We start from the raw sequence: 24,500 nt of genomic DNA, 5'->3' as shown, positions 1-24,500 counted from the left end.
TATGCATCCCCCCACCTTAGTTAATGATGATACTTGTAGCAGTAGCAGTAGTAGTCAAGTAATGGTAGTAAAATTTATAATAGATTTCCTCTATTGCAGCTCAGAAGGTAGAGTTCAACAGTTAATTGGAAAATTCAGTTCAAAAAAAAAAAGAAAAATTCAGTTCAATCAAAATCATAAAAAGTATGTCTTAAACATTTTATTCGATCTTAAAGTAGTCAACCAGGATTTTAATGTTGTGTGAAGGTTTCTTCTTTAAGTGTAGATTCACTGATTAGACTTCTCCATAAATCATGCCAATGATGAAGACTTTGATTTCCAGTTCCAGTTTCTTTAATGTGGGCATAGCCCATCAGGAACCATGAAAGGCATACAGAACCCTTCTAAATTTTTCAGATTATTTTTCTTGTCTTTTACAGTTGCCTTGTCTATACCCAATTCAACAATATTTACTTTCCTTGTTCTCTTTTAAGCACCATTCTAGAGTGTTTAACCTAGTTTTCATGGAAATAATAGCTTATTTTCTTTTAGACTTAAATTTCTTTGGTTTGTGGAATTAAATTTAATTATGTAGTTGCAATACCAACTGGCAAAAAGCAGGTTCGAGAACATATACACAACTGACAACTCAACTAATGAGAGCCGCAGGCCATGCATCCTGACAGATCGCTCTAACATTTTATTTAGAGGCCAGGTCCCCATCACTGTGTTTCACAGAGGAATGAAAACTACTTAATCTGGTGACTCTTAAGTGGAGATCAGTTAAGAGAATTACTGTAATTGCTAGATGGAAGCAAGAAGAAGAAGGAGAAGAAGGAGAAGGAGAAGGAGAAGAAAGGAGGAGAAGGAGAAGGAAAAGGAGCCATCAGATCCCATGGTGGTGGGGAGAGAGAGAGAGGGAAGGAGAGAGGAAAGAGAATGAGTGTTGTGATTAAAGATGTATACTAGAGCTTAATTTTTTGTCCTCCAAAACACCAACAGAATATTAGAATCTGTTTCTGGATTAAAGAGGGCACATGAGATGAGCACTGGGTGTTATATGTTGGCAAATTGAATTTAAATAAAATATTTTAAAAATATAATATAAAATAAAATCTGTGTCTGGCATTTTGGGGGGAGGAAGTGAAACCCAAAATATTCCAATAAAAGGCATTTGAACGTGTGCATGATGTAGTCCAAAGAGAGCTGAAACCTGCATGTGACTGAGACTGATGCTTCTGAAGGGCACAGTGGTGACCAATGATTAACATACAGGGTTAATCTACAGTCTGGTCAGACTCGGCCTGACTGTCCTGCCATCTCTGTAAGGGTTCCCTGTTTCCAGTTCTCACTCATACGATATTGATTTATGGTTCCTAGAAACACATGTGACTATCTAGAAGAGAATGCTTTCATTTTGTAATCATTGCCCTTGTCTAGGCTTCTCCATTGACATTTAAGAAATCCGTTTTCTAGGGGCACCTGGGTGGCTGAGTTGGTTAAACAGCCGACTCTTGATTTCAGCTCAGCTCATGATCTCACAGTCCTGGAATCGAGCCCCGCATCAAGCTCCACACTCAGCAGAGAGTCTGCTCCAGGATTCTCTCTCCCTCTGTACTCCTCCCTCTCCCAAGCATGCACACACACACACATGCACACACACACACACACACTCTCTCTCTCCCTCTCAAATAAATGAATAAATCTTTAAAATAAATTTTTTCTAACCCTTTATTACACAAAACAAAGTGATTATGGATTATTTCCTTTTAGAGATATGAATTTACATCGGTGGATTTTACCTCCTTCCATGGGATTCTTTTAATCTGTTTACTTATTTATAAGGCAATGGAATAATAATATTAACCATCAATCCCTATTAAAAACTTTCTCAGTTTCAGGCTGATTCCTATGACATTCCACTGACATGAAGTTGAATAAAGATGAATACATCAGATAGGGATTTTTTTTTTGCATGTCTGTGGTCAGACAGAAAGATTTATTCTATTTTCCTTTATTTTTATTTTTTATTGACATATATTTCACAAATGATAAAATTTACCCTTAGGGGCAGTTATACAGAGTGATTATCACAATGTCTTATATTACCTAAGAATTATGTAAGAGTCTTATATTCCATACAGTACTACATTTTAGTGGTGAGATATTCAGGTTGATTCAACAGGACAATGCCATTCTTAATTAGAATGTACATACTGGCTCTTTTTATTTGAAATGGGAGGGAATTGGAGGGTTATAGATGAAGTCAGTGTAAACAGTGGTTTTATTAACAGTGAACCAGAGAAATAACACCTACCCAGATCAAGCAAATCAAAGCAGCACATATAACCAAGTAAGTGATGTTGTCCTTGTGCGTAGACATTACATTACACAAACTGTTCTCCTAAGTGAAGGAATTTGTCCCTTAGAAATTGCTCATTGGAACATTTGGACATCATACATCATGTTAAAGATCCATAAATGTCATCTCAATAGGGTAGATATGATGCATGGTTATATCCTACCCATATCTGCATAGGGTTCTTCTACTCACCAGATTGTCATGATGCATTGCATCAGAGAATTCCATTCTAGTGTTTCAGAGACAGCGGAGAAGCCCCATGGGAGCCTTCCTAAGTCATTGCCACAAGGACTAAAATACCACAAGACCAGGAAGTCATTCTTAGGGCTTGGCTTGACAAAATACCCTAATCTCTAAATGAATCTATTTATTATGCAGTTGGTGCAAAGTGTGAATGTAATATTTCATTATCAAGTATATCTTTTTATTGTAAAAAAAGAATCCATTTGTGGTTGTAAAATGAGTAGAATTTAGAATCTAGCAGTATATATTTTCTGTTACTTTGCCAATTCAGAATTACTTTGGAAAGTAATATAATCACTAAGAATATGTACTCTGGAAGCAAGCAACCCTGGGTATGTATTCCAGGGTCCTCAATTTTGGCCCATTGAAACTTAGGCAAGGTAAAACCTCTGCAAGTTGTTTTCTCACATGTAAAATGAGAATTCTACAAAATTTTACTTTGTAGGAATAAAAGTATTTGTTGTGTGGACAAAGCTCATCACAGGATTAGGCACCTGAGAAATGCTCTATGCATATTAGTTATTATTATTCACCCATTCACAAATGTTCGTGGTTGCAATATCACTTACAATAGAGCAAATGTCACTGCACCCCAAACAGAACAAGGTATCTTTTAGTCTGCATGTGTCTGTTTCTTTGCCTTAAATGTTCTCATTTTCCAACTTACCCTTGACTATTTCACACAGGCGCTTCGAGGAGAAATTACACCTCTGAAAGAGAATGTCAGCTACGTCAATGACCTTGCTCGCCAACTCACTACGTTGGGCATTCAGCTGTCACCATATAACCTCAACACTCTGGAAGACCTGAACACCAGATGGAAGCTTCTGCAGGTAGGCACATTATGAGCATTGCAGCTCCTTGTTACAATAAGAGAATATATGGGTAAAGCGTGTTTGTAAGGAATAAGAAAAGAAATTTCTTGGTGTGATATTCCGGATAATATTTCGTGAGAGTAGGATACTTTCTGTTATTTAGTAAGTTCCTATATAAATGTTTTCGAACCAATTAGTAATCATTTTTGTAAATAGCTTAAAGTTAGATTTTCCTATATCTTGCAATTAGCATGGAAGGTAATGCTGAATCATGATGGAAGAACTTAGTTACTGTCATACAATTACTTTTGCTATTGTTGCTCAGATTCTTTAAACATCTTTACCTCTGAAATCCTAATTTAAACAACAGTCAATGGAAGACATGTTTTAAAATCTTTTTAAAAAGAACATCCTATCACAAACCTATACAGGGAGGGTTTTCATAGGTTGGCATGATAAGTATAGAGACTAGAAGCATGCTCAAGGTCGCACTTACTAGCTCTGGGACCTTGGGCAAGTTATTTAACCATTCTGTGCTTTGGTCTTTCATCCCAAGAAAATGTGGATCTTAAATATTTCTAAAATACCAGTCTATTATTAGGGCGAGTAATTCAAAATATGTCAAAAAGTGCTTGGAACTGTGCTGGTTACCTAGCAAATGCTGTATACACTCTGGCTCTTGGCGCTACTGCAGTTATAATGATTATTATTATAGCATACAGGCTTTGGAATCAAACTTCCTGAGTGACCTTGAAGTCACTTGTCCTCTCTGATTGTCAGTTTTCTCATCTCTAACATGCTTGCTGTAAAAGTAAACATTAATTCACAGAGTTGTTAGTACCTGGCTCATAGTGAGAACTCAGAAAAAGCAGTGTGTACATGTTCCCTGTGTGAAGGGCACTGTGTAAACTATACTATACTATACTATACTATACTATACTATACTATATATTTGGGTATACTCTACTATACCCCAAACCCTCAAACTGATTTTAACCACAGAGTTAGAGAATCGTTTTGTCTCTCTCCCCAGTTTAAAAATATTTGTTTTCAGTGTTTCAGTAGGAAAAAGAAAAAAAGATGAAGCAGATAACTTTTCATATTGGCAGTCCATTTAGGAGTATGATTGAAAGTCCTGGTGAAGAATTGCTAGATCTTTAATAAAAACAGGTTCCAAATTCAAGACCTCTTGAGATCTCCTCTAATTTAATTCTCGTTGTGATGGATAGTTTTGAAATGTTTGTATGATAGATTGTTATAAGTGGCATTGACTAAAGCAAGGCAATATGGTTAAGCAATTACATGCCTTTCTGTGTCTATTAGTTTCAGAGTGGCCAAGTACTATTAAAACCTTATCAGCTTGATCCTTAGTATATTTTTCACTTTAAGCATAAATAAGGAAAACCATAAATGTCCAAGGAAAAGCAGTGGCCACATTTGTTCTCTTCAAGCACTCTTGAACTGTATCTTAAAATTTCTTTCAAAGAACCAAATGCTGCATTTGCTTTCAGGATGTGGTATGAGATCTGTGACCATGTAAGCTTACAAATGAGGTCAAAAGATGATGACTGATAAGCAAAGTTTCTAAAGATCAGTACTAAGCAAGCCATTGTAGTTGCACTCTTTATGTAGACGTAAAGTGTGAGAAAATATTAATCGCCTCAGTTTTGCTCATTCTTTAAAATGAATAAAGACTTGGTTATGAATATAGGGAAGTATGTGAAAGGAGCTGATGTAGGAAAAAGAGGACTAGAGTGAAGAGGAGAAGCCCTGACTTCAAACTGAAGCTCATTCTTTGACCGTGTTATCTTGAAAAAACCATTTACCCTCCCTCAGCTTTAATTCCCTCATTTATAAAATGAGGCGATCCCGTTCGGTTTCAGGTCACATCCAACTCAATCCTATGATTCTGTATCTGGATATCTGGGCAGGGGGTTGGGGGAGGGTACTCGTATGACAAAATTTAGTTTAGAATCAATATGGTAGCTTCCTCTATTCATAATACAGATGTGGCTCATTGGGATTGTGTTTCTCCTTTTTTCATTTGAACTTTTAAACCCCTCATCCCAAACGCACATATGCACAGCCTTCTCATACTAAACAGTTCGGTAACTTTGTGGTACCTGCTCTTATTGTGGCAAATTTCACATGTTGCTGTTTTTGGATATGACCTGAAGGATATGCGTTAAAAATATTTTCAGCAGAAAGCTGATAAACCCAAGGTTCAGGGTTGCACATAACTGAGTCAAGTTGATTCCATTTTTTTTTCTTTGACCATAATTCTAACTATTCTGGTATATTATAAATGGGAATCCTTGTTCAGAAAGTGAACAAAGCCAAGAAATGAGGTCCGCATCAAATAACTTCATCCCCATTACTGGAAGCGCAAGTCATATATCCTATCAACAACATTTTACGGTTAGAAGAATGTATCTGACTCAAGAATCACCCAACTTCTGTGGCAGGAAGCTCAAGCCTATCATCATTATAACATCAGATTTCTATAAAAATAAATAATTTAGTTACTTACAATTCTATGTCAGTTATGACATCATGATAAAAAAATTTGTACAAATTCATCTCTATTTCTTTGTCCACTAAGAGAAAAATCAAGAAATAGAGAGTTGGAATAGTGGGAAGGCACATATAAACCTAAGAAAATGAGTTCTAAATTTGGGCAAAATAGTGTAATAGAAGAAAGAAAGTTACATAGTGCCAGCCTATATCTACTTGATACCAGAATATCCTGGGTTTAATTAGACAATCCATTAATTTTTATTTTAAAAGAAAGCCATACTGATCTTTTAACTCTCTGTAATATCAGTCAAAATGTTAGAAACAGATAAACCATGTAGATATAACATCAACAGCAGAATAAGACACAGTCACGATTTACCTGTACATAGAAATAGAGTACAGAGCGCTCTGAATTTATTTACAATGCACAAATGGAAGTTTAGAGACATTGGTTTCCATGTTTGAAACTCTGTAGGAATAAAATCCTATTTTCTCCCTCAGAGTGGACACAATCGTAGGGATGTTTTTCCTGGACCACGAGATGATATGTTTTGGGCTTAGGAAACATCATTCCTTGTAGTTAGGAATTTTGATGTGCATTAACTCATTTAATCCTCACAAAATTATGATGATGCATTATGAGTACATATTATCACTATTCTCTTTTACATGTAAGGAGACTGAGACTTAGTTATGGAAACTGACACAGTCCTGGCCACAAGCTATAAATGTTGGTCAAGGTATGAATCAGCTCTTCTGAACTGAGACCCCTGGCCCCTTTTGTTTTCTCAAAGTCCTGTTTAGTTTGGACTTCACAAAGTCATACTTTATTATTATTTTTAAGATTTATTTATTTATTTATTCATGAGATACCCAGAGAGAGACGCAGAGACATAGGCAGAGGGAGAAGCAGGCTCCCTGCAGGGAGGCTGATGCCGGACTTGATCCCAGGACCCCGGGATCATGCCCTGAGCCAAAAACAGATGTTAAACCACTGAGCCACCCAGGCATCCCACAGAGTCATACTTTAAAGGTAGTGTGACCAACACAGGTATGAAATACTTCACTTTTTCCATGCTTCTCCCCTTTTTTGAATGATTCTCAGGGATATTAACTTTGACATCTTCCTTTTCCAAACCAATGGATTAATGAGCCCAGTTCAGTGTACTCCTTAAAAAAAATCACACCTGCAGTTTCAAATATAAAACATTAAAGCATTACATTCTTCATTGTCTTTAGAACTCAGCAACTATGCTAAAATCAACCAAAGATGATTTTAATGAATTAGCTCTTACAGCAGAACGAATGCTAATATTGGACCCAGTAGAAAGGAGTATCAAAACCAAATGGGAAGAAAATTACACTGAAGATACACTTTTCTAATGCTGAAACAATGCGTACATGTTTAGTGATGTGGTCATGTTCTTTATTCACCAAGCACAAGTACTATAGGGAATATTCTACTCTAGGGACATACTGCTAGTGGATGTTCTAACCACTTCTCTGCATTACAAGTAAACCCATGAAGAGCAACAGAAGCTGCAAATACACTTTAATATTAAAGAGTCCATGCTTTATTGACTGTTGGGCATTTGGAATGTAATCACTTGAAAAATATTGAATATGAAGACATTTCTAGGTATGATATTCTTTAAATATGTTTAAGGATAGTATCATGAATTATGTATGTTTTTAAAGGTCTCCTAAGATTCTTCCAAAGTCATGCAGACAATTATATATTCCATCTTCACTTCTGTGCTGTCACAAGGATCCAGACCCTCACCTTCTGCGGATTCAATTCCTTCTTTAATTCTTTCCTTCTGTCATTCAAACAGCAGTGATTGGGCATCTACTGTATACCTAGCAGACCTTGTCATTGTCCTATCTGGTCCTAGGACATGCTGACCAAAATCCCCTTTACTGCTTATGCCATCTTAGGAAAAATTTTATTGATGGGTTTTCTTTTAATACTTCCACAATGGTCACCCTTTCTCAATGTCATAAACCAAAAATATGCTTTTATGACACAAATACTATAAAAGTGGTACCTTTTCAGGTCTCTAACTTACAAATTCTTCAATAATTTCTGACCGGAAATTTGGTCTACATAATTAGACTAGTAAGATTTGTGGAAAGACACAAGATCATATTTAATTGGCCAACAGAAATATTTGCATGGCTTTGTTTTTTAACAGGTAACAAGAGTTTTAATTGAAAAATTAAAAATTCCAGCAGAGCCTCTTATGATCTTTACTTTGATGAGACAGGTTTTCAAAGCAGGCTTCTATCTGTATGTATGTGTGTGCGTTTGTCCTTGTCATCATTGAGCACAGGATTTGATCCTTTAAGTGTGTTGACAGATTCTGAACATTTTCTTCATACTCTTTGCTTTTATTTTTAAGGATACTGTACTAAGCATTTGACACTATGGGGTCCCTTCTAGTCAGGGAGCCTAGGTGAGCTATGCCATCTGCTCTTATAAATAATTAGTAACTGAGGGTAAGGAGAGGATATCTGACTTTGGTCTCTGGTTTTGCCAAGGGTCGTTTCCACCAATGTCTCCATAGTGTGTCCTTTTTTGGCTGTTCCTTTATCAATACCTAAAATGATTCTGCCTGTGGTTAGACCACAGAACCCGGGAGAAGATGTTGAGTCTGAGGCCATTCCCAAAGGAAATGAATTTTCCTCCATCAATGGTTCTCAAGTGTTCTAAGCATCGAAATCACCTAAAGACTTACTAAAACACAGATCACTGGGCCCCACTTCCAGAGTTTCTGATTCAGTAAGCCGGGGCCAGACATTTTGCCTTTCCAGCCAGCTCCCAAGTGAGGTTGATGCTGCTGATCAAGAAACCACACTCTGAGAATCGTTGTCCTACATTAAGCACTTGCCAGGTACAGCCAACTTGAAAAGATTTTTAAAAGTGTCTTCTGTAAGATACTTTGAGAAGTTTATAGTCATACAGTGGAAAATAAGCCTACTACCCTGCAGAGAGTTCTGTATTGGAGGAGTGTTACAGTGCCACAGCAACACGGAACCCAAGCCCTTAACTTGTCCTCCAGGCAGAAAGAGGAGGGTAAAGGGAAATTTCTAGTAGATTTCTTTTAGTAGCATTGAGATATGTTGTAGGTATAACAGACATATCAGCTTTCAAAGACTCAGTACCAAAACCAAAATATTTTTATATGGATTACATGTTGAAATGATAATATTTTTCATGTATTTGGTATAAAGTAAAATATATCATTATAATTGATTTTACCCATTTCTTTTTTATGATTATTCATACTTGGGTATTTTCCTTGAAGACGAAAAAAGTGAACCCATTGCTTCAAGTAAAACAACTGACAGTGTTTCTTTTTACTTTTTTAGTGTATCTACTAAAAAATTTAAAATGACATATGCAGCTCTCATCTTTCCATTGGATTGTTCTGGTCTAAAACGCACTTCACAAAAATCTAGCATAAATAAGATTCAGCAGCAGAGCTTGTTAAGACACCCTCACCACCCCCCTGCCCCCCATCCCCACTCCTGGTCTGGAGATTAATAGGTATTGGGTGAAGCCTGTGATTCTGTCGTTCTACCAAGGTTCCCCCCAGGGGAAGCTGTTGAGTTATTAAATAGTACTTCCATCATGTAGGGATCTTCCAGTCCTTGGAATTGTTAATAAGGGATCCACGGGCTTGAAAAGATTGGAATCCACTATCCAAAAATATTGTAATGGTGTAGGAAAAACTACCCTAACACATTCTAAACTTTAAGTAAAAAGACCTCAACTGTAACATTGCCTCTGTTGCTCTGTTGCGTTCCCTGGCAGGAGTTTTTAAAAAGCTGAAAGTGAAGGAAATGAGAAGAACAGAGGAAAGAATGTGTTTGTTTTAGAGAAGGTTAGGTCACAGAAGGGTTTGTTGATATTAGGAATAGAATGACCCATGGAAAAAGAACAATTAAGTTCTAGGAAAACATCTTTGCCAGAGGAGGGAACAATCATTTATGCTTAGCCTCACCTCTTTTAAAAAAAAATTAAAAGGAAGTGAACAAATCCCTTTAAAAAATGTGAAAGAATGAAGAATGTGTGCATCTCAGAAGTGGAGGCTAGCTCCCATCTTTAACCACCATCCCCGGGGGGTGTTTCCAAGTGTACTGTCAATCTTACAGACATTTACCTCAGTCAGTGTGGCTTCCAAAGTTTTCACAGCTAATAGTACTGTATTCAAGAAGACTGATACTGAAGTTGCCCAGGTAACCTTGAATGTAAGGTGACCCAGAGGTTCCAGAGTCCGACCTGCTTACTCCAAAAGAACATTTTTTTTTTCAAGGGCATTCTCTACTGTGGGAGGGAAAAAAAGGTCGTTGCGATGTCTGGAACTAGGGGGAGAAAAGTGAATGACGTGGAGAGTGTGACCAAAAAAAAATTAAATGAGATACAAAATGAAAACGAAGCCAGTAGAAGTGAAAAAAAATATTTATTAGTTGATGAGAATGACAAGAATATGAATTTTTTTCAGAACTTCTATAAAGTGAACCCAATCCTCATGAAGCTAGGTCATCTGATCGCTTGATCTTTATGGATTCCTTAATTCCTGACTTGATTTCTGCTGGTTGCGAAGCTAGCTACCATGCTAATCCATGTCACTATTTTGTTGTTTTAAAAAACGTCACGCGTCCCTGTTGAATGTGTTTTAAACAGCAGCCTTACGGATGCAGGGATTTCTTTTCCTTTCTCGGTAGCTCTAATTCCTTTGTGGCCACACACATACAATCCAGAGTTTTTAAAACTGCCCTTATCCCCGTGTTTTCCTTTCCCTTCTTTCTTCTTCCTCAACTGACATTTGCCCTTCCCTCTGATTTTTCCCTGCTTTACCCTTTATTCTTTTAAGGCTCTTTGGTTGGGCAGCCTGACCCTCCTAAAGAGCGCAGCCTGCCTCGACCCCGCCCCCTGCCTCGGCCCCGCCCTCTCCCGCCCGCCCTCTCCCGTCCGCGCAGCCTGCCTCGGCCCCGCCCCTGCCTCGGCCCCGCCCCTGGCTCGGCCCCGCCCCCTGGCTCGGCCCCGCCCTCCCCGGGCGCACTTGTTTGCCCCGGCTGTTTTCCGCCCGGCTCTTCCCACCGTCCCGCTGCGTGTGAAGCGCTCTGCCAGCAGCTGCTCACATTTCCCAGGCTACGTCACGCACAGCACTCAAAGGGCTGCTGTTCCCACATTGCCACCCCCAAGACTCCCCCTCTCCTCTTGCCCTGCACATTCCTCCAGAAATAACTCCCTTTCAGACCCTATGAAAGGCTGAATGTTAAAGCCTACTCCGCCAGTGACTCGGTAAGAAACTGGCTTATGAAATTCAGAAATGCTGTGTTTGAAGGTCAGTGCCACAGAGTGAGTTCTAAATCACTGGTAGTGTATGTCAGTGTTCTTTATTTTTATCAGTTCTTTAAAGTCCTTGAAATAATGGCCATCCGGATATAAATTGCCTCCCTCAATTAACACATTCATTAATTTCAAAGGTAGATACGGAGGTAAAAAATATAATCAATTAGAAAGTGATTGTTTTATTTAGAAATACACTTTTTACACAGGGCGACACTTGATTTGGCCAATGAGATTGCACGATATGGATTTGAGAAGAGTTGGTTTGAGTGAGCGAGCATTATGCATTACTGAAATCAATAATGAGCACTTAAGCGGCTCTTCCAGTATGCTGTCCACTTTTCTGAGCCCTTTTACATGTGCTAACACCTGTAAGCTTCACAGTCACCTTAGGAAGTAGGTACTATTTTTAGCCTCATTTTACAGGTGAGGAAAATGAGGAGCCATGAGGTTAGGTAGGTGGCTTGCCTGAGTTCACATAGCTGGTGACTGAGTCAGGAGTTGAACCCAGGCAATCTATCTGCAGAATCTGTCAGAACTACCAACTATCCAAATACCTCCTCTCTGGCAGAAAGCTAGATTGAGGGCAGCCGGGCGGCTCAGCGGTTTAGCGCCACCTTCGGCCCAGGGTGCGATCCTGGAGTCCTGGGATCGAGTCCTACGTCGGACTCCCTGCATGGAGCCTGCTTCTCCCTCTGCCTGTGTCTCTGACTCTGTGTATCTTTCATGAGTCAATAAATAAAATCCTTAAAAAAAAGAAAGCTAGACTGACACGACAGTGTTTCCTCCTCATTTACAGTTTAGCCCTTTCAATAAAAAAACATATCTTCGCCCTCACATTTATTAGTCAGGAGTCACCTACATCAAGGGTTTAGGAAATGCCGGTTTAAAGTAGGATGATTATATGAATCTCAGACCACAGTCTTAGGAATAGTTTAACCCAGAACCTGAATCATTCACAGATTAAAAATGAGAATCTCTCCAGGGCTCCTGAGGGCCCAATCGGTTAAACGTCCAACTCTTGATTTCAGCTCAGGTCATGATCTCAGGGTTGTGAGATCGAGCCCAGCTGAATGCATGAAATTAAGCAAAAATATTATTAAAAACTACAATATAAATGGAAAGTTATATCACAGGGGGAAAGTTATGAAATGAACCTATCATTCCTGGATAAACAGTATTCATGCCTAGATCTGTAGAATCATAACATTAACCAATGCTTAAATAACTTTCCATTCAATGAATATCTTTCTGGCATCTACCCTCTGCCAGACTCTGGGTTAGATAATAGGCATACGGTTGTGAAAAACCCAGATACTGTCTCTGCCCTCACAGTGTTTATGGTTTGTTGTGAAGGTACACATTAATAAAGAAAGATCCCTCATATAGTAATTAGAAATTGTGATAGGTGTAATGAAAGAAAAATGCAGGGCATATATAGTGAGGACCTGTGTGTGTGTTGCTGTGAGGGTAGGAGTTAGGGAAGACTGATCAGGAAAACTTCCTGGAGAAAGTGGCCATTCAGCCAAAACCTAAAGGATGAAGACAGGTTAACTAAGCAGCTTTTCTATTCATCTGTAGCTTTTATTTTAAATGGCCCGAAGCTTGTGACTAACTATAAACAGAGTAGTAAAATTCTACTGTGCAAATTTAATAACTAGGAATCATTTGAAGTAATGGACTGCAGAGTTAACATATAATTAAGTCACATTGGAAGATTTCTTATCATTCTGTATCACAGAGAGCATCCTGTTTGAATTCTTCACAGCACTTAGGAAAATCTGTGGCTACCTGTTTGTTGATTTATTTATTAAAAGTCCATCTCCCACACCTGAGGAGCAGCTGAATGTGGGCAGAGCCCTAAACACCATATGTACTGGTGCTTGGCCAGTATCTTTACATAGTAGGCACTCAGTAAATATTTCTCGAATTGCTGAATGCATGAAATTAAGCAAAAATATTATTAAAAACTATAAAATAAATGGAAAGTTATACCACAGGTGAAAAAATAGGAAATGAAACTATCATTTCTGGATAAACAGTATTCATGCCTAGATCTGTAGATTCATAATATTAACCAATGCTTAAATCATTTTCCAACGATTCCAAAAAGAAAAATAATTGACCAAAAATTAAATATTTATCTTTTACTTTATGGTGAACAGGATTCACGCACATCCTAGACTTTTATCAGCAATTATGATCAGTGTACTCTGAACAACATGGAATATATTTAATGTTACCTTTGGAGAAAAACGAGACAAAATAGCTTCCCTTTCTCCCCCCTTCTTTTATTTATGGAGGTATAATTAACATAACATTATATTCAAGTGTACAGCATAATGATTTGGCATTTGTATATATTGTGAAATAATTACCACAGTAAGTCTCGTTAACATCCATCACCATACCTAGTTACAATTGTTTGTTCTTAGGAGAATTTTTAAGATCTACTCTTTCAGCAAGTTTCAAAAATATAATACAGTATTATTAACTATAGTCACCACACTATGCATTACATCCTCTTATTTATTTCATGACTGGAAGTTTGTACCTTTTGACCCATTCACCTTCACCCATTTCACACATACGCCCAGCCCCCACTTCTGGTAGCTACTAGTCTGTTTTCTATATTGATAAGCTTGTTTTCTTTCTAGATTCCACATACGAGATTATATGGTATTGGTCTTTCTGTCTGGCTTATTTCACTTAGCACAAAGCCCTCGAGATTCATCCATGTTGTCATAAATGACAAGATCTCATTGTTTTTTGTGGCTGAATAATATTTCATCATATATATATATATATATAATTTCTTTATCCATTCATCTGTCAGTAGACACTTAGGTTGTTTCCATGTCTTGGCTATTGTAGGCAATGCTGCAGTGAATATGGGGATATATGTATCTTTTTGAATTAGTGTTTTTGTACCTTCCCTTTTTGATAACAGCTTTCTTGAGGTATAATTAACACATCCATGTTTAAAATGTACAAACTGATAAGTCTGATATATATATATACCTGAGAAACCATCACCACATTCAAAAGAGTGAATATATCCATACCCCCAAAAGTTTCTTCATGTCCCTTGGTAATCTCTCCCTTCCACCCCTCCAGTGCCTCCAAGCAACCACTGATCTCCTTTCTACTAATGTAGATGAATTTGTGTTTTCTAGTTTTATATGAATGAGATGTACAGTCTTTTTGGTCTCATTTCTTTCAGTCACCACAGTTATCTTGAAATTCATCCATGTTGTTACATGCATCAATAATTTATCCCTGTTTATTGCTAAGCAGTATTCCATTATATGGAAACACTCAAATGTGTTTATTCATCACCTTTTAATTGACTTTTGGGTTGTTTCACAAGTCTTTGAATGGACTTTGTTTTCCTATCTCTTGAGTAAATGCTTAGGAGAGGGATAGCTAGATTATGTCGTAGGCATGTGTTTCACTATCAAGAAAATGCCAGACTGTTTTCCCAAGCTGTTGGACCATCTTACATTCCCACCAGCAGTGTATGAGAGTTCCAGTTCCTTCGTATCCTCTCTAAAAGTTGACTGTGGTCAATTTTTAAAATGTTAGCCATTTAAATAGCTAGACAGTGGTATCTCATTGTGGTTTTAATTTGCATTTCCCTAATGGCTAATGATGTAGCCATTCCAGCTTTCTTCTGATTACTGCTGGCATGGTATCACTTTTCTCATCCTTTTATTTTTAGCCTATTTGCATCTTTGTATTGAACGTGCATTTCTTGTAGGCAGCATATAATTGGATTTTTCTTTTTTAAAATCCAATCTGACAACTTCTTTTAAGTGGGGGATATTTAGATTGTTTATATTCAATGTGATTATTAATATGGTTAGGTGTAAACCTATCATCAAGCTATTTGTTTTTGCCTTATCCCATCTGTTCTTTGTTTGCTTGTTCCTCCTTTTCTGTCTTCTTATAGATTAATGGGAATTGATGAATTCATTTTATCTTCTACATTGGCATATTAGCTATAACTATTTTGGTATTTTAGTGCTTACATTATGGTTTATGGTATATATATCTTCCATATTATCATAGTGTACCTTCCAGTGGTTGTAGACCACTTCACATATGGTATAAGAACCTCTCAATAATGTATTTTCAGTTCTCCCTTTCTAAACTGTATGCCATTGTTCGATCCTTTGGGAGGTTTTAAAATTAGGTGGGATTAGACTGACAGTATAGGGCTAATTACCCCCCCCCCCGCCACTAGTGAGGCAAGACCCTTCTGTGTGCTCTATCCAATGCCCTGTGAGTCATGAGGTTTCCAGAATGGCTTGTAAGGAACTCCTTCTGGCTATATGAGTGCTGGACCTTATTATCTCTGATCCCTCCTGGTGATTCTTTTCCAGACTCCGGTAGTTTCTGCATACACGTGCTAATCACTACTCAGCTGAGTACTTGAGAGAGATGCTCTATAGATCTGCAGGATTCTCTCTGTCTCTCTCTTTCTCTCTCTGTCTCTGTCTCTCTCAGCTTCCCTGAAACTGTGCTCTCTGAGCTTCTTTCCTATGAACTCTAGTGAACTTAGTCTTCTGAGACTCTTCAGTTCCACCTTCTCAACTCTCAGAATCTGCCAGGATCCTCCTGGATTGTTCTTCCCCATGCTGTGAACTGGATACCCTCTCAAGGCAGTAAGCTAGGACAATCTTGGATCTCACCTCATATGTTTTCCATCCCTCAGGGGTCACTATCCTTCCTTGCCTGATTCTCATTGTGTCATACTCTATCATTGCATACATTTCATCCATGTTTGAGTTATTCAAGATAGAGGGTAAATTTGGTCCTTGTTACCCCATCTTGGGGTAGCAGAGGTCCGAAAATATCTTGTGAAGCACGGTTTTGGTTTTTTTCTTGATTTGGAGATTATGTGCAAAGAATGTTGGAAGAAAACAGGTAATTAGCTGATAATGTGCAATCCTCCAGACATAGAGATGCCATTAGTCACTTACCAACATTGCACATACTTTGTTTTACTTTTGCAATAGCAGCGATTGCCTTGTACTGGTTCCATCATACTTATTGCCTAGTTGTATTCAGGGCCTTGCCTTTGCAATCAAGTTGGCTGAGCCTCAGGTATAAGTCTATATCTAAAAAATCTGATCAGAGCCTGAAGCCAAGGCTATGTAGCAAGGTGCCCCCAGCATAAATCAGCCAACAGTAAAGCTGCTAAATCTTTTAAAACAGCTGAATATGTCAGTGTGCTTTATTGCCTGGAATTAGTGAATATTTTAATATCCCTAACTGTACACTTCAACAGTCATTCTTTAACAGGCTCTATTTAATTATTCCTAATACTATATCATTTAATAACTAGTGGGCTACCATGCATAAGGTTTCTTTTTAAGAAAGGTGGCCTCTTTAAGTTATCACCCATCACTTCAGAGGACTTTAGTTCTCAAAGTCCAGAAGTCCAACCCTTGATTTTATAAAGACATCACGTGATATGTCATAGTTCACAAAGCTAGTTAATAATGGAACCAAAACCAAAAACTTGCTCTAGATTCTCCTCACACATCCTTGCATTTTATTCTTTTTTTCAAAAGCATTTTTTTAAATTTCATTTATTTATTCATGAGAGACAGAGAGAGGTTTTTTTTAAAAAAAATTCATTTATTCATGAGAGACACACACAGAGAGAGAGAGAGAGAGAGAGAGAGAGAGAGAGAGAGAGGTAGAGACACAGGCAGAGAGAGAAGCAGGCTCCATTCAGGGTGCCTGATGTGGGACTCGATCCCGGGTCTTCAGGACCATGACCTGGGCCAAAGGCAGCGCTGAACCGCTGAGCCACCCAGGCTGCCCCCTTGCGTTTTATTCTTAAGAAGGCATTCTTCAGTCTAAATATTCTGTATTCTGAAACATGTTTTAAAAGGAATTACTTATCCGAATCCTGCCAGTCTTGCAAGGTCCATGTGAAACAATGAGATCAAGTCTGTAAAAGTGCTTCAGAAACTAGTAAATGCTATAAAAATGTAAGCTTTATTATTAGAACCAAAATTCATTTCTATAAAAGCCTGCTAAACTTCTTTCACTTTTCTGAACTTGGTTATACTGTATCTGTTCTAATACATTTGTTCATCCTTTATAAGAATTTAATTCTTTCTGCCCTGCTGGGTTGCAAAAAGAGGGCCTCTCTTCTTTTCTAGAACCTGTTCATATTTTATAGTATTATACATCTCATAGTTTTCCACTAAACACACGTCGAACAAAACTGGACCCAAATATTTCTAGATGTGTGGGGAGAAAATATTCTGATCCTTAAAAAGAAAAGGTATTTTCAAAGATTAGATATGGTAACTCTTGCTCTTCTATATTTGCAATGAAATTGTTTTAATCTGTCTTGTACACAACTGATGCATGGCACTTGCATCCCTTGGTTCGAATGGAGCTGATTTCTACAAATATAATAATTTGTAACAATAGCTGCCTATTCTGTGGCAGGGGGAAAAAAGCATATAAAAGCCCTGTCATGAGCTTCAGATCCGTCCCCTGCTTTTGGCATTCCTTTCCTCTGAATTATAGCTTATGTTTCTCTATTATCTCAGTTTGACACAGTCTTTCTTAATATTCACTTCTGTTTCTATCAATAAATATTTACTGAACCACCTCTTAGTATACTTTTCTTTTTGTAACACAGAAAACTCACATGTGGATGGATTGCTATGTGGGCACTTAGGAAATATAAAAACAATTTGAATTGCTAAAGCCAAGGCAGGAACCCCAGTTCTCAGACATGGCTTTCCCATTAAACACAGTGCAGGGGCCATAAAGCTAGCCATAGGGCCACAGCCATGGTGCTGCACTCGAGAATTCTAACATTAGCCTTTTGAATGAAGTCCATCGTTCATCATGTATCTCACTATATTTCTGTTCTGTACATAGAATTTTTGTTTCAGAGTGACCTTTCTGCTTCCTGAATACTACCTGCTGTCTGTCTGCTGAGTGTACTCTGTTAAGCTCTCTCCTTCTCCATGGGTAGTGGCCCCTTACCTGCTGGGCAAATTAGATGCTAATCCTAGTCACTCCAGCTTCCTTTCCAGCCTTTTCTGCTCTGACCCCAAGCATGAGAATTCTCTGCTGGCAGTCAGGATCTATCTCTGGAAAAGTGGGATGACTTATCCTCTGTTAGGCCCCAAAGGGATATTGTTTAGTCTCCAGGGCATGGTAGACACACAATTATTTCCCTTTCTGTGAATCTACTTCCTCTATTGTGGACACATACACTCTTCTCCATTACTAGCAGAGACCTGGCTTGTTCAGGAATTACCCTACTCCAGGGGACCGTGTGCATCAAGGGAGGCCTAGGCCCTAGGAATGAATAATGATTGTACTGACCTATTTCATGGTGATCTGGTGGTCCCAATCTCCTTGGCAAGGATTGGACATGGATATTTTATGCAATCTCAGGCAATAAGATACAAAGGGAAGTTGGCCAAGGGAGCATCCAGAAAGGTTTTCGTCCCCCAGGGAACTTAAACCAATATTTTTTTCCTTCTGAACACTGTGCCTACTCTCTTCTGCCTGGAATGCTCTTCCCCCAGTTATCTGTGTGAATAACCCTGTCATTCTTCAAGTCTTGCTCAAATCTCAACTTCTTAAAGAAACCCACTTGAAAACTGACCACCACATTTAAACAGCAAACTGCCCTGCCTCCCCCTTTTGAGCCATATCAGTTCAATCCTCCCCACCCTTTACGGTCCTTCTATAGAGATACCCCCACCACAACCACCATGAATCATGCCTGCAAAACACCTGTGTAGTACCCCCTCCACAGTGAATCCAGGCTGGCCCCATATAACAAATTGCAAGCAGCAGAAGCAACACTGCAAGACCCAAGGCTAGATCAAAGGCAATCTTGGAGTATCTGTCTTGGTCACTTGGAACGTTCACTGGCAGGGGTGGGGGCGCTGCTGTGAAAGAAGTCTGACTGCTGTAAGGCCACTGTGCTGAAAGAAGCTCAGCTAGCCACACGGAGAAGCTACACAAAGAGAAAGAAATGCTTGGCCAGCCCCCAGCTGAATAATGTTTGATTTTTGCTACATGGTGGGAATGCCAGCTTGAGTGGCACTGGTCCCAGCTTATGTCTGAGAAATTCAGGTAAGTTTGGCAAATTAGTGGGATGGGCGGTATACCTCCTGGGGACCAAGAGAAAGCTCAACCTGGAGCCGCTTTTGGAGTTACATATCCCAAAGTGGTTTGTAAGGTTAAGTGGTTAAGTGAGGTACCAGATGTATGAGCAAAAAGAAACCCATCTGGGACATCCATCCCAGTCAAGCTTTCAGATCACTCCACCTCCAACTTTCATCTAACTGCAAATACATGAAAGACCCCAAACAAAAAAACACACAGCTGAGAACAGTCAACTCAACCAGGAGCAAGAGTGATAGATTTTTGTTTTAAGCCACTAAGTTTTAGGGTGATATGTTATACAACATTAGGAACATCTAACCCATTTTTGTTTTTCCTTCTTTCCATAACTATAGAATTAGCATATTAGGTATACTTTCTTTAAAAAAAATTATCTCCCATCATGAGAAAGTATGCTTCGTGAAACCAAAGATCTTGTCTTTTATTTGCTACTATATCCAAAGCATCTAAGAGCAGTTCCTAGCATGGCAAATATTTACTGAATGAATAAATAAAGGAACCAGAACTTGAGAAACCATGTTGTTCCATGTGTGGTGAGTTCACCTAAAGATGGCAGAGTGGAAAGATGCGCAGAATCTGAGAGCTGATGATGCCATCGTGCTTCTGAATTACCCAGCTGTGGAGCGGCCTTGACTCTGTGCTCCTTGACTGGCCAAGCCATTTTGTGCTGGGTATTCTCTTACCGGCAGCAGAAAGCATCCCATCTGGCACATGGTCTTTCAGATCATTCTGATTTGCAGCCATAGGACTGAGACATGACTGAACCACAGGACAAATCCAAGTGGCAGACACCATGATGTTCTCAAAACTACTCTTCTCCTTGCTGACAGAGGCTTTGCTACTGAGTGAAGCAACCTAGTTTATAATACATTCTTTCCTTAGGCCTTCTCCTGAGCAACCTTCTTGGTCTCCCTGCAGTAGAAGTCTGAGGAGCCCCTTGTCTCTTCAAGATGACTGTAATGCATGCCTGGATATGTAACTCCAGAAGCGGTTACAGCTTGAGCTTCTGGTCCTAATGAGATACACAGCCCATCCCACTCATATGCCACTCCTATCTAGAGTTTCTCAGACTGAAGCTGGGACCAGTGCCACTCAAGCTGGTGCCCCCATCGCAGTAACCTAGCGAGTAAATTAAGTCACTCTTCAGTTGATGCTTATGTTTAGAAATCAGTTTTGCCTGAAAATCAGTTCAGTATTTTAAAGTGACTACATCGTGGTAGATGCTCTTTTGGCAATAGGAACAAAGATGTTCATACTTTGCAAGTATGATTGATACATGAACTACAAACAAAACCACAAAGACCCCCTCTGGACATGTGAGGGGGAAAAAGAGGTGTTTTAATACACAAAATAGTCAGCAATTAGTTTTGCTGCAGGGATGACATATGAGTGCAGACTCAGGCAATGAGTAGCATTTCAAAGGCTAGAGGGGGAAAATGGAAGGGTTTTCTAGAAAAAAAAAGAGACAGTATAAACAAATGCTTAGAGGTTGGGGGAAATCTGACTCAGTCGAAGGTGAATAGAGGTCCAGAACCAATAAGGTGTCCGGCATACTGTGGGGAGGGGCACAGAGACAGAATAAGGAATATCTAAGCAAAGTACGTGTAAATAGGAGAGATGAGACACAATGAAATATTTTTCTCAAATCTCCTTTTGACTTTTTACATTTATCACTCATAAATTATATTGCATTACAATGGTTTTTACCTTTTTAGCTATTTGGCCCCAAGCAAACAAGGGACAGAACGTTTTTAACATAGGGGTGCCTGGGTAGCCGAGTCAGTTAAGCATCTGACTCTTGATTTCAGCTCAGGTCATGATCTCAGGGTCCTGAGATTGAGCGCAGAGAGTCGGGCTCCACACTCAGTGTGGAGCCTGCTTAATATGCACCCTCTCCCTCTGCCTGTGCTTCTGTCTCTCTCACTCACACTCTCTCTCTCTCAAATAAATAAATAAATAAATCTTTAAAAAAAAAGGAAAGTTTTTAATGTAAAGTTTTCATTCAGCCTGAATGAACATTGATGATTTCAGACCATTTAATGTTAAATATTTTAGAGTTCTAGATTATTTCTCTTTGGATGAGCAGAATTTCTTTTTTAGACTTTGAAAATACATGTTTAGTTTGTAACAGACTAATTGCTGCTTTCATGGCACTCTCATGGGCATCAGCAGGTTCAAGTTCAGCAGGAAGGCATCTGGCCTCTGAGAATGTAGCCTAAGAGTTGAAGAATGCATGATTACCTCTGTAATTACTTGAGAGGGGTTCTTGAAATCCTGGTGGGAGTGTTGGGGCCACCAGCTAGTAGGAGTCAAGAAAGTCTAAGAGGTTAGAAATTCAGACTAGAGCTGTCGTAGGGAGGTAGGGGAAACATTTCCTGAATATAAAAGATCAGGAATTCACATTGGCCATTGAGAAACCCACATCTTAGAAATGTAAACCACACTTTAACCCAAAGGCTCTCCAAACTAGGACTTTGTGATAAACTCGCCAAGGCAAGAGCTAGTATCTGTTTACCTATGTGGTTCTGGAGCATAGGGGATTGTACATAGTGTGTTGGTTAGAATGCTTTCAGCAGCCAATGACAGAATGCTCAATTTAAAGGACCTTATATTTGTTTTTCCCACACTTTTCTGGTCATAAGAATCACCAGGGGCACTTGTTTAAATGCCTAATTCCCAAGCTCCTTCACTAGCAATTCTGAATCATTAGGTTTGGGAATCTGAGTTTTTAACATGAACTCCAGTGGGATCAGGCAAGTTTTTAAAATGCTATCTTAAATAATAGAGACATCTGATAATCTAAGACAGTGGTTGCCAATCTGTAGTGTGCATCAGAATCTCCTGGAGGGCTTGTTAAAGTATAGGCTGATGGGCTCCACCCAGGTTTTCTGACTCCATAGGTCTGAAACAAGTAAGGTCTGAGATTCCACATTGCTAATAAGTTCTCAGGTGGTGCTGATACCTCTGTGGTTAGGAACCACACTTTGAGAACCACTGGGCTAACACAACCAGAAGTCCAAAGGTCATCCAATCTGGGGCTGATTAATTCAGCAGATGAACTATGTAGACTCCAGTCCTGTTTCTTTGGGTATCTCTTGGCTTTTCTCTCACGATCCCAAGATAGCTTCCCACTGCACCCAGCAACATATCCTCAGACAACAGTATCCACAGCAGGAAGGAAATATGGGAGAAGGATAACTGGGCCGGAGGGGAGGAGGGGGGCCAGTGTGTGTGTTGGAGAAGAAAGAATTTCCCAGAGGTCCCCCAGCGTATTTCCCCTTGTGTATCAGCCAGAACTAGGTCTCGCTATATTCCTTGAAACCAGTCGTTGGCTGCAAGAAATAGCATTATCGTGATTGTTTTGGGCCAAATGTTCATTCTTCCTCTAGCACAGGGTCCATTGATGACCAAAATCTTTTTCCCTTGCTCAATTATGATCAAAAGTGATTAGTTGTTAGGTAGGCAATAGCTGGGAATGTTCCAAATGGATTCTGATATTTGTGTGATTGTAAGTAGGTTCAGGGTTGAAAATAGGAATACAACTGCTAGCCAATAATACGTTATCAGCTTTGTCGTCACCATTTGCAACAGACTAATAGACTCAAGAGGAATTGGGCCCTGCATATGAGGAAAAAGTGTCCTTTCAAGGCTCACGGTATACATGTAGTCATCTTGCTTTTATTATACCTGTATACGGAATTGCAAGCTGTCCCTTCAGGTAATGAAATTTAGACAAGTTGGAACCTGTATAACAGCAAATCAATACTGAAGTTATAGGCAAAGCCTGTGCTTGTAGAAACTAACACATAGGATAGAAAGACTTCGTGACCAAAATTTAACAAATCCCACACTTATAGGTATCCAACAGAGAGGGAAAACAATGTATAGTGGTATGTCTTTTTAATATGTTTGCATTTTTCTCCTCATTCATTCTTGTAAGTGTGGGGGTTTTTCCTTTAACAAACACTGAGCTGTGCCCCTTATGCCTACGGCTGAAGAAAAAGGCAAAACTGAGTTGTTTTTATTTGGGCCTCATGTCATCTAAACCCTTCATTAAAGAATGCATAAAAGATCCCTCCTGGATTATTTTCCTAATCTAAGGAAAATTTCCTCAGATTTCTGTGTTTTGTTTTTTTTGTTTTTTTTTGTTTTTTTTTTTTTTTTTGGTAGTGGAAGATAGTGCCTAATTGGAGAGACTATCTCCCATTTATTTTTGTTTCCTTTCAAGAAATAGCTTTTTTTAAGATTTTATTTATTTATTCATGAGAGACACACACAGAGAGAGAGAGGCAGAGAGAGGCAGAGAGAGAAGCAGGCTCCCCGCGGGGAGCCTAACATGGGACTCGATCCTGGGTCTACAGGATCAGGCCCTGGGCTGAAGGCGGCGCTAAACTGCTGAGCCACCGGAGCTGCCCAATAAATAGCTTTTATTAAGAAAGCTGACCTCTTTGAAAGAGGAGCTAAGCTTAAGTGACAAATAGATTTTCTGTTGGTTAATATCAAAACTGTGGATTACTTAAAAAAAAAAGTACAACCTACAGCGGAACATTTACATTTCATGTGGTTAAACTAGCATCTGTCAGATTCATAAGGGCCACGCAGCCTGACAGGGTCATTGGTTTGGGGGCCACAAGACTGGGAAGCTGAGTTTCAAGGATGGTAGCCTCATTTAGCCAAGCGCTCTACTTTGTATCATTCAGTGATGGTTAGGACCTAGTCTGTAGCCCATCTCCCTGACTTCATTCAACAGAAGCTTGTGCCATGACCATGCCAGCCCATTAAAATTCAGATTAATAGGGACATCTCCCTCCCCTAGGACAGATGGGAATTGTACGTGGGGCAAAATTGTGTGTGATAAGCAAGAAAGGGAAGCTTCCAAAGTGCTGTGGAATCACGGATAATTTTAATACACTTAAACATACAGCAAGTTTAATGACAGCATTTCCCACTGCTTCCTTTAGTTGTGAACATTTTGGGTTGGTTTTTTGGGTTTGGTGTCTTTTTGTTTGGTTTGGGGTTTTTTGTTTGTTTGTTTGTTTGTTTC

The 24,500-nt window shown here is 39.1% G+C and overlaps 1 protein-coding gene across 8 annotated transcripts in view; it reads left to right on the top strand.

Moving 5' to 3' along the window:
* Positions 1-24,500, top strand: part of DMD (dystrophin) — a 2,039,779-nt gene that overhangs the window by 1,723,617 nt on the left and 291,662 nt on the right. For all 8 annotated transcript variants that reach the window (XM_055339022.1, XM_055339018.1, XM_055339021.1 and 5 more), the window contains one exon: positions 3,271-3,417. In XM_055339022.1, the coding sequence (XP_055194997.1) occupies positions 3,271-3,417 (147 nt within the window). The remainder of the gene's footprint in view (positions 1-3,270; positions 3,418-24,500) is intronic.

Source organism: Nyctereutes procyonoides, unplaced genomic scaffold (genome assembly GCF_905146905.1).
Source record: "Nyctereutes procyonoides isolate TBG_1078 unplaced genomic scaffold, NYPRO_anot_genome, whole genome shotgun sequence".
Lineage (NCBI taxonomy): Eukaryota > Metazoa > Chordata > Mammalia > Carnivora > Canidae > Nyctereutes > Nyctereutes procyonoides.
The sequence above is the reverse complement of the archived record's forward strand: the minus strand, read 5'-3'. Positions and strand labels throughout refer to the sequence as shown.